A 10950-nucleotide genomic window follows, 5' to 3' on the forward strand; every position below is an offset into this window, starting at 1 on the left:
CCTATGGTTGCTCCATCAAATCGATTTTGGAAATGTCCTGGATACTGTTGCAAACCATGTCCATATTGTATAGGAAAAAAATGGTTATTAAATGCTTGCTGCTGCATAACTGAATTTTGTATATTTTGCTGCTGACAGTCATTTTCTGCAAAACCTGTTGAAACCTCAGGAACTCTAAGGCTACATGCACCTTGCACCACCGCTGATTTTAGGCTTTGCACACTCTGCACAGCACTGTCCTCTTTCCCAATTTTCCCTCCATTCACGGACACAATCTTATCTTTACACTCCTTCATCTGGGAAAAACACTGATGATGGCTTAAACTTTCAGAAAACATTCCTCCACTTTCCTTTAATTTCTCCAATACTTCACTTTGCACATCAATTTGTTCTTGCAGCTTTGCTAATTGTGGATTTGTCTTAAGAAACGCAGGTTTCCAAGGCTGTCCATACTTGTTTATGCGTTTCTTCAAATCATATTGTAATGAATTTAAAGTCTCTTGAGCAATTTTGACATTCTTATGCCATGCCACTGTGCTACTCACGATTCCTTCTACTGTTGAACCACTGCTTCCAGCTTGATGAGCCTCCATTATGGAGGACAGGGATGCCTTCTCTGGCCCAGGCCCCCCAGAGCCTTTCAGCCCAGGGGAGCCCAAACACCTCTGCTGAAGTCCTTCTCCCCTCCTATACACGCGGCCTTGACAGGGTCCTCAATCACAGGCAGGAATCCAAGAAAGATACTCCAGCCACTGGAACTGCTGGGGCGGGGCCAATGTATTGTGTGGACCCTGGCGGTGGGACCACTGACAGCAGGAGGATAAATACAGCAGCAGCAGTAGGATAAGTGACGTGTGGCACTGGCAACAGGCAATGTATTGTGTGGACCCTGGCGGTGGGACCACTGACAGCAGGAGGATAAGTACAGCAGCAGGAGGATAAATACAGCAGCAGCAGTAGGAGGAGTGACGTGTGGCACTGGCAGCAGGCAATGTATTGTGTGGACCCTGGCGGTGAAACCACTGACAGCAGGAGGATAAATACAGCAGCAGTAGGAGGAGGAGTTACGTGTGGCACTGGCAGCAGGCAATGGATTGTGTGGACCCTGGCGGTGGGACCACTGACAGCAGGAGGATAAATACAGCAGCAGTAGGAGTGACGTGTGGCACTGGCAGCAGGCAATGTATTGTGTGGACCCTGGCGGTGGGACCACTGACAGTAGGAGGATAAATACAGCAGCAGTAGGATGAGGAGTGACGTTTTGCACTGGAAGCAGGCAATGCATTGTGTGGACCCTGGCGGTGGGACCACTGACAGCAGGAGGATAAATACAGCAGCAGTAGGAGGAGTGACGTGTGGCACTGGCAGCAGGCAATGTATTGTGGGGACCCTGGCGGTGGGACTACTGACAGCAGGAGGATAAATACAGCAGCAGGAGGATAAATACAGCAGCAGCAGTAGGAGGAGTGACGTGTGGCACTGGCAGCAGGCAATGCATTGTGTGGACCCTGGCGGTGGGACCACAGACAGCAGGAGGATAAATACAGCAGCAGTAGGAGGAGGAGTTACGTGTGGCACTGGCAGCAGGCAATGCATTGTGTGGACCCTGGCGGTGGGACCACTGACAGCAGGAGGATAAATACAGCAGCAGTAGGAGTGACGTGTGGCACTGGCAGCAGGCAATGCATTGTGTGGACCCTGGCAGTGGGACCACTGACAGCAGGAGGATAAATACAGCAGCAGTAGGAGTGACGTGTGGCACTGGCAGCAGGCAATGTATTGTGTGGACCCTGGCGGTGGGACCACTGACAGCAGGAGGATAAATACAGCAGCAGTAGGAGGAGGAGTGACATGTGGCACTGGCAGCAGGCAATGCATTGTGTGGACTCTGGCAGTGGGACCACTGACAGCAGGAGGATAAATACAGCAGCAGTAGGAGGAGTGACGTGTAGCACTGGCAGCAGGCAATGTATTGTGTGGACCCCGGCGGTGGTACCACTGACAGCAAAAGGATAAATACAGCAGCAGCAGTAGGAGGAGTGACGTGTGGCACTGGCAGCAGGCAATGCATTGTGTGGACCCTGGCGGTGGGACCACGGACAGCAGGAGGATAAATACAATACAGCAGCAGTAGGAGGAGTGACGTGTGGCACTGGCAGCAGGCAATGTATTGTGTGGACCCTGGCGGTGGGACCACTGACAGCAGGAGGATAAATACAGCAGCAGCAGTAGGAGGAGTGACGTGTGACACTGGCAGCAGGCAATGCATTGTGTGGACCCTGGCAGTGGGACCACTGACAGCAGGAGGAAAAATACAGCAGCAGCAGTAGGAGGAGTGACGTGTGGCACTGACAGCAGGCAATGCATTGTGTGGACCCTGGTGGTGGGACCACAGACAGCAGAAGGATAAATGCAGCAGCAGTAGGAGGAGTGACGTGTGGCACTGGCAGCAGGCAATGTATTGTGTGGACCCTGGCGGTGGGACCACAGACAGCAGGAGGATAAATACAGCAGCAGTAGGAGGAGTGATGTGTGGCACTGGCAGCAGGCAATGTATTGTGTGGACCCTGGCGGTGGGACCACAGACAGCAGAAGGATAAATACAGCAGCAGGAGGAGGAGGAGTGACGTGTGGCACTGTAAGCAGGCAATGCATTGTGTGGACCCTGGCGGTGGGACCACAGACAGCAGGAGGATAAATACAGCAGCAGTAGGAGGAGTGACGTGTGGCATTGGCAGCAGGCAATGTATTGTGTGGACCCTGGCAGTGGGACCACTAACAGCAGGAGGATAAATACAGCAGCAGTAGGAGGAGTGACGTGTTGCACTGGCAGCAGGCAATGCATTGTGTGGACCCTGGCGGTGAAACCACTGACAGCAAAAGGATAAATACAGCAGCAGCAGTAGGAGGAGTGACGTGTGGCACTGGCAGCAGGCAATGCATTGTAATTCTTTATTAAAGAATACCACAACTTGTTTTATACAAAAATATGAAAGTAACCAAAATAAATACAATAACAAGTATTAGGCCATTTGCCTCAAATGGTTCAATATTCAGTTCATATCAAGTCCATATTTCCTGAAAAGGGAAAAACTCAAAAACCACGAGCTCAATTATTCAACTTCGATATCACACTATATACACTATTCACTATTTACACTATTTACATATATCAGTAAGAAGGACTAAGCAATCTCACTCCTCCTATGTTTGCAAGCCATTCCTCAAATTTGAGTTCCTAACTAAGTGAAAAAGAAATAAAAAGCTCACCACAAAGAGAATTAGCCAAGTCAAGGAGGCCTGACGTTCTGCCAAAACAGACGCCATTCCTCCCGACTCAACCTCTTCTCCTCAAGACCCCGAATTTTCCCAACCTCACCAATAATGCCATGCACCACCACCTGGACAGGGAGGACTTTCTGATGAATCGTAATTTGACACCGTGCATTCCAAGTGTAATACCGAATTACTAAGCTAACTAAAAATAAAGTGTCTAAATTAAATGACCCCCGGTTATTGAATGCCCCATATGTCCACTCCGCATAACTAAGCCGCTCTAGGAAAGGAATACCCAAAGCCCTACCCACCTGTTTGTATACTTCTTTCTTAAAGGAACAGTCCACTAAGAAATGGTCCATGGTTTCCTCCACACCTCCACACTCCTCATGAGGACAACCACGATCCCTATCCCCAATGAACTTCAAGTTTCCTCTAACAAAGAGTCTGCCATGAAAGGAAAGCCAAGCCAAATCCCTGAATTTGTTAGGAATCCTAGGAGAACATAGCAAACGCAAACCCTCCTCCATAATGGGGCTTGGGCAATCTCTCAGGGCCAATGGGTCCTGAAAAAAGGTTTCAACCACTCTCTCCACTAGGACTTTCCTAGGGATTGAAATAATATCCTCCTTTGTCAGTTCCCATTGCCGAAAAATCTTCAGACACGGTGCAACATAGGCCGGCAGATAATCAGAGCTGGCTCTCAGTCTTTTCACCAAACCACCTACTTCCCAACGCCTAAGAAAAGGTTTAAACCATGACTGAAAAATACCCATCCATCCAGGCAGTTCCTCTGCATACATTCTACCAAAATGGTTTTTAATAAATAACAAAGAAAAGAAAACCACTGGGTTGACCATTCCTAGGCCTCCCTTCTGCCTTGATCGATAAGTAATGTTCCTCTTAACGTGGTTCATCTTATTTCCCCAAAGCATTTGGAAAAACAAGCTGTAGATTCTTGTGTGAAGAGACACTGGCAAAATACAGACAAAACTGACATATAACATAATTGGAATCAAATAAGTTTTGATTATGTCAATCCTTTCTCTGAAAGTCAATCGCCAACCTTTCCAGCGGATCACCTTAGCCTCAGCACATTTCAGTCTGCCTTCCCAATTTTGGTGACCATAGTCACCCAGGTCAAATTCTATGCCGAGTATTTTAATTTTTTCCTTGGGTGCCGGAAAAGAGACCGGAAGCAAGAAGCTCTCATTTTCCTTACCCATCCAGAAAGCCTCACACTTATCCTGGTTGATCTTAGAGCCTGATGCTAATGAGTAACGGGCAACCTCTGCACAAACTCCTTCCGCCTCCTCCTGCCCAGAAATTACCACAGTCACATCATCAGCATAAGCTACTACCTTGAGAGGAGGCACACCAGCTATGCCCAACGGCACCCCACACAACGCTCCACCATCAATCCTTCTTATGAAAGGATCAATGGCAAAGGCATATAGCAGGGGACTCAAAGGACACCCCTGGCGCACCCCAGATCTAACCTCAAAGGTCTGTCCAACCCAACCATTGACAAGCGAGAAACTCTCAGCACCTCTATATAAAATTTTCAGCCAATCAATAAACCTCCCCGGCAAACCATACTTACTAAGGAGCATCCACAGATACTCATGATTGACACGATCAAAAGCTTTTGCTTGATCCAACGCCAGTAAGTACTTTCCCCAGCCAGCGGCCTTGCATCTCTCCAAAATCTCCCGGACCGTTAATACGGCTGAAAAAGTACTTCTACCTTGGACAGAACAATGCTGCTGGCGAGAAAGCATCTCATTTGCCACCTGACTTAAACGCCAAAAGATTATTTTAGCCAGTATCTTTCGATAAACATTGAGAAGTCTGATAGGCCGCCAATTCTCAATCATTGAAGAATCCTTACCCTTTGATAAAAGAATAACTGCTGATTCTCTCATAGAGGGAGGGAGCTCATCCTCTGCAAGACTGCGATTATAAACCTCTGCCCATTCAGGAGCCAAGATGTCCTTAAAAACCTTATAAAATTTGGCCGTCAGGCCATCTGGCCCTGGAGTTTTTTTGATAGCCAACTGATCTATGGCTTTCACTACTTCTTCAGCAGAAATTCTTTCCGTCAAAAACGCAAGAGGAACATCCAAATTCTTCAGTCCTGGAATATCACACAAGAAAGACTCCATCACTGTCTTATCAAGGAGCTTGCTATCCAACAGTTCAGCATAAAAAGATCTCACGATTTCCAAGATCCCTGCTCTGGACTTCACCAGAGATCCTGTACTATCTTTGAGACCATAAATGATCTTAACTGCTATACTTTGTTTACAATTCTGATAAGGGTGTGGCGAGTGATTTTTTCCATAATCCCTTTCCAGAAGCAAAGAAGCATGCCGATCATACAAACTTTTGCGCAACAAGTCCTTGATCCTTTTGATCTCTACAGGATCACCATCCCCCAAGAAAGCAATTTCAAGTTTCCGCCTCAGACGTTGGTAGGTAACATATTTACCAAAAGCTCTCTTCTTTGCTAGGTTCTTGAAAAGACCTGCTGCCCTCTTTTTAACCATCTCCCACCACTCAGACCTACTGTCACAACAGTCCAGCAAAGTAACCTGTGCCTGAAAAAACTCCCTGAAAGATTGTCTTACACTTTCTTCTTTCAATAGCACCGAATTTAATCTCCAGATACCCCTTCCCTTAGGAGGAACATCTGAAACATTCAACACCACAGACAGAATACAGTGATCAGAAAACTCTACCACCTGCACCCCTGGAGATGAGGTAGCAGAGCTCTCCTTAACAAAAAACCTATCTATTCTACTCTTACGCTCTTCACAGAAATAAGTGAAACCCGTGTCATCTGGGGTGTGCTTCACATGCACATCCACCAGACCAGCATCCCTAACCATACTATTCAAGAAATTGCTATCATAACCCAGGCGAGTCTTGGCACCTCTCCTGTCCTTAAGCCTAACTATGGTATTAAAATTACCACCAAAGACTACCTCCTGGGCTGTAAACAGGAATGGCTTGATCTCTGTGAAGAGGCGCTTCCTCTCCCTCTCAGACTGAGGACCATAGATATTAATTAGTCTCAAGTCCTGCCCCCTCACAGAGACGTCCATAACCAAACATCGCCCCATCTCAATCTCACTTACCCGCCGAAAAGTTACCATGTCGGTCTTAAAAAGGACCGCCACCCCAGTGTAAGGCTCGGCCGCAAGAGACCAATAAGAGGGACCAAAGTATCAATCCCTCTTAGCTTCACAGATATCAGACAGCGTTTGAAGCCTGGTCTCTTGCAAAAATAAAATGTCGGCATCAAATTGACCGAGAAAAAATATGGCCTTCCTTCGAGCACTCACAGATCTCATACTAGCAACATTAATGGTTGCTAGTTTCAAAGGGGGAGGAACCTCCATCAGGATAAATGAAAAGATTGCTTACCCCTCCTTAAACTGGATTCCCTTCTTCTTTCGAAGAAGATATCTCCATACTCTCAGCTGACACATCCAAATCTTCATTATCACTATGATCAGATAATGTTTCATATTTATTTTCCGTAATAACAGTCTTATTCCTCATAACCTCCGCTAATTTTTCTTTCGATTTTTTCTCCGATATCATTTTTCTTCTGTCTTTTTTACTCATTACAGTAGTGAACCCAGATTCGTCTTTCTCCTCTACCACCCTTTGTTTTATTTTGTTTTTTTCCCTTTCTGGAATTTTCTTACTACCTGCTATATTTGGCTTTTCAGATTTTTTTACTCCACTTTTCCTTTCTACACACTTTTCCTCCTCTTTTTTTTTCCCCACACTTTTTTCCTTTAATGAGACATCCCCTTTAGGGACCGAAAATATATTTTTTTCCCTATTAAGGTCATCAATCTTAAAGACATGGTCTGCTTCTTCTCCTATAGGTGCCTCAAGGGTCTTTGCACCCATAACAGTCAAGGAAGGCGGAGGAAGAGGTGGAACTGCCGATTTCAAAACCGACAAAAACAGGGGAATAATGGTTTGGGCCTTCAAGGCGGCGGATTCTGACTGCGACGGTCCTCCATCAGGGACAACCTCATTTTCATTTTCCTTTAAAATTTTCTCCATCTCTTTGTAAACCTCCTCCCCCATATTGGATAGTGACTCGGGACACTGTGAATAAGGGTGACCTATTTTTAAACAGATACTACATCTAATGTCTTTACAGTCTTTTGCCAGGTGACCTAAGCCGTGACACCGGGAACCAGGGCCGGATTTGTACTTTCCAGAGCCCTAGGCCTGCTGTCACCAAGCGCCCCCCCCCCCCCCCCCCCCAAAAAAAAAAAAATGTCCAACACTCTGACCAGCGATCATTGGTTTGAATGGGCCCATCTCAGTTGTGCTGCTCTGCCTCCCATTCAACAAATAATTCCTGTAATTCGCGCTCCTGCCCGAATGTGCACAGCAGCCGATAGTGTTCTGGGCTTGCATACTTGAGAAATGACGCTGATGTATGACCTGTACTTGTCAAGAATGCATAACACTGTACCGGCCTCGGTTGCTGTGCACATCTGGGCAGGAGCGAGAAATTACAGGGAGCGCGAGTGGCCAGAGCATGCGCTGCTTCTTTGTCCTCTGTGCGACTGGCTGCAGTCGGAGCCACAAACAGGTGGAAGGGCAGTGCAATGGAGAGAAGCCCATCCAAAACAGAGAACAGATAAGTAGCAAACATCCTGTCAAGACTCACTTTGGATGTTCTGTTGTAATTACAGTGGACCTGAACTCAGAACTTCATCTCTGCTCTAAAAGATACGCAACAACATAACCTTTCAATAAAAACATTTTTGTTACAGCTGATACAAATCCTGCAATAAATCTGCAGTGTGTCTACTTCCTGCTTTTAGGAAGCAGACATATTTTTTAGCATCCTGTGCTTTCAAATGAGCTTAGCTGTTGTGGCAGTCGGGTGATACAGTGTAGAGATCAAATTACAACTTGTGACACAGAGGAGGGGGAATCAGACAGGCTCTCTAAATACATAAATGGTACATTTCTCTGTTTTCCTTCTGTCCTGTGCAAGAGTTCAGCTCCACTTTAAAGCATCTGAATGACATTTATTTATATTTGCTGAAAAATCTATGCATCTCTTTTGAATGCTGAATGTACATATGGTGGTGTGCGCTAACATATTGGCAGTATACGGGAACAAAGTCTGAAGAAGGCTTATTTAAATTGCCTTTAAAACTTTTTTTAGGGTAAATGAGGCATGTAACATCATGTTTTTTTAATGATGTGGGGACTTACAATCCCTCTCTCTCTCTCTCAGATGGGAAATCCGAGTTTGCTCGGATAGTGCTATTCAGATTTTAAAAAATATCCGAATTGCTATTCAAAGTTCGGATAGTGGAAAAAGTTCAGATTATCTGGGTAGTTCGGATACCCAAATATTGGATGAGCACCACTGCTCAGGTGTATTTAAAATAACAGTTTAGCAATGAAAGGGAAGAAAACAGCATTTTTTATCCTGCAGTCTCATAGATGGTAGGAGCTGCAGGACAGAAAATTAGTCAGGAAAGAGTTAACTAAGGAAGAGAAGCAACCAGTGCTACTAGGAAAAAAAAAAGAAAGACCGTCATAAATTACGATTAGATAAATTAACAGCTGCTGGGGTCAAAGCTGTAAAAGAGGTGAAGAAACTGCAGAGCTCTCTGATGTTTGGGAATGCCTACATTAAAACTCAGCGGAACTTAGTTCTATCTGCTTTGTAATGTAATTCTCTGGTATTTCTCACATCGATCTGTAAGTCTATCATACAAAGAAAGGAATGGATTATCAGGAGACCGTTATGATTGATCCTGATTGTTTTAACACATCAGGAAGTGAGAGAGAGATGCAGGGATTGGGGAACTCTGGAATTCAGCTATTAGTGCAGAGCAGGGCGCTGGATGGCTGCGCTGCGGGACCAGAAGAGATGATTTACTTTGACATATGACCTCTTCTCTCTCCAAGTCATGCCGCCCTTCTTATCTTATCTAATTTTATCGCCCTAGGCCGTGGCCTTTCTGACCTTTCCAGAAATCCGGCCCTGCCGGGAACATTTAAGTTCCTTGCAAGAGATACTGTAATGGCTACGCGACCCACATTTGTGACACACTCGTGGCTGTCCCTGATAGAAGACCGTCACCCTGTCTCTGCCAATGAAAACAGATGTGGGGATATGTTTTACGACATTCCCCACTCTGTTTAATCTTACCATTAGCTCCCAACCACCCCCCAGATCCCGAACTCATCCATAACCTTTTTTGGAGCTGACAACGGTACTCCATAATTTTTTAGCCATACTAATAAATCATGCACAGGTATGGATTCGTTCGGGACCACGATCGTTATCTTCTTGTCCAAAGACTGCCTGGACACAGTCTGGGGAAAAAGCTCTTTCCATTCCTCACTCATCTTCCAAGTAGATTCATATTTCTCCCAGAAAGTATCCAGACCAGTCGGGGACAAGAAGCTAACATCGAAAAAAGAGGGGGGGTTTTCAGGAGCCAAGATGGCATAAAAATCCACCGCCTTGAACCCCATTTTCATCAGCAACTGTATAAAAGTTTTACGGGTATATGTTATTTCATCACTGCTTTTGAAACAAACACGCACTAACTTTCTGCGATTCCTAGCCGACATTCCATATTCATCATTTTTTGTGGCCATTTCACCTATATCCACCCTTTTCTCCAACATTTGAGCATAAGAAACACCAACATCACTTTTTTGTTTCAACATCACCTTCTGCATATTCTGTGCAACTTGTTGCTTGCTCTCCGCTGACATATTGTTACCTTCCCCACCACTTTCCTTGTTCTCAACTCCTTCTTTCCTCACTGTTCCCACCAACCTCTTTTTTCCTTCTCCAACCTGATCCCCTTCATCCCCTCTCCTTTTCCCAGCTTGTACCAGACTTCTTGTTCCACCCTTTCCTTGTTCACCCCCACCAGCCTCTGACACCTCCATACCTTCAATTTGCACATTCTTTTTTGAAAAAACTTTGGCTGCAGCCTCAAAGGCTGTTATCATACCTGACCCAGCGCCACCACTTCCACCGCCTTCCTTGCTTTTTTCCACCAGGCCTTCTGAAGCCTTAGGCACTTCCCCATGTGTGCCCAAACCTTCTGGCCTAGAAATCGCCACTCTCCCATCGCTTCTGCTCCCCTGGTCGCCACCAACCATCCCTTCTACTGCCGCCGCACACCCGGAAGTGCCGCTGACGTCACTTCCGGTTCCTCCCCTCTCACTACCTGCCGCCTCCGCCGCCATTTTGAATAGGGGCAAGCCCTGCCGGCACTGAAACGCCGTCTCAGGGACTACCCCCACTCCACAAACAACACCTCCAGCTTCTGAACCTTCCTGGCGCTGTGACAGCACCATAGAAGCTTCTCCACTTCCAACAATCCTCTGCATACCAGCCTCAGGTGAAGGCTGCAGCACCAGGTTATTTTTCCCTGAAAAAAAAACGCTGTCCATCATTAAATGACATAACAGGGGATGACAAAAACTGGGAAGAACAAACTGGGAAAGGGTTAATCACATTTGGGTAATTCACATTAGGATTAATGTTCTGGGACACATAAGGAAAAAAAGGAGAGGGTTGGGAAAGGGAAAAATTTTGCATGTTAGAAAAATGACTTTGCATATACTGTGCATTTGGAAAATTCCCAGAAA

The 10950-nt window shown here is 46.0% G+C and overlaps 1 protein-coding gene across 1 annotated transcript; it reads right to left on the bottom strand.

Moving 5' to 3' along the window:
• Positions 1 to 9489: 9489 nt before the first annotated feature.
• On the bottom strand, positions 9490 to 10458 carry LOC137536754 (zinc finger CCHC domain-containing protein 3-like). Its single transcript, XM_068258965.1, has one exon. The coding sequence runs from the start codon at positions 10456 to 10458 to the stop codon at positions 9490 to 9492; it is 969 nt and encodes a 322-aa protein (XP_068115066.1).
• Positions 10459 to 10950: the final 492 nt, after the last annotated feature.

The sequence above is a fragment of the Hyperolius riggenbachi genome, chromosome 10, assembly GCF_040937935.1.
Source record: "Hyperolius riggenbachi isolate aHypRig1 chromosome 10, aHypRig1.pri, whole genome shotgun sequence".
NCBI classification, from domain to species: Eukaryota; Metazoa; Chordata; class Amphibia; order Anura; family Hyperoliidae; genus Hyperolius; species Hyperolius riggenbachi.

Bases quoted from the DNA above. Each gene is read 5' to 3' on its own strand.
- LOC137536754 (XM_068258965.1), bottom strand. From the start codon at position 10,458: ATGGTTGGTGGCGACCAGGGGAGCAGAAGCGATGGGAGAGTGGCGATT.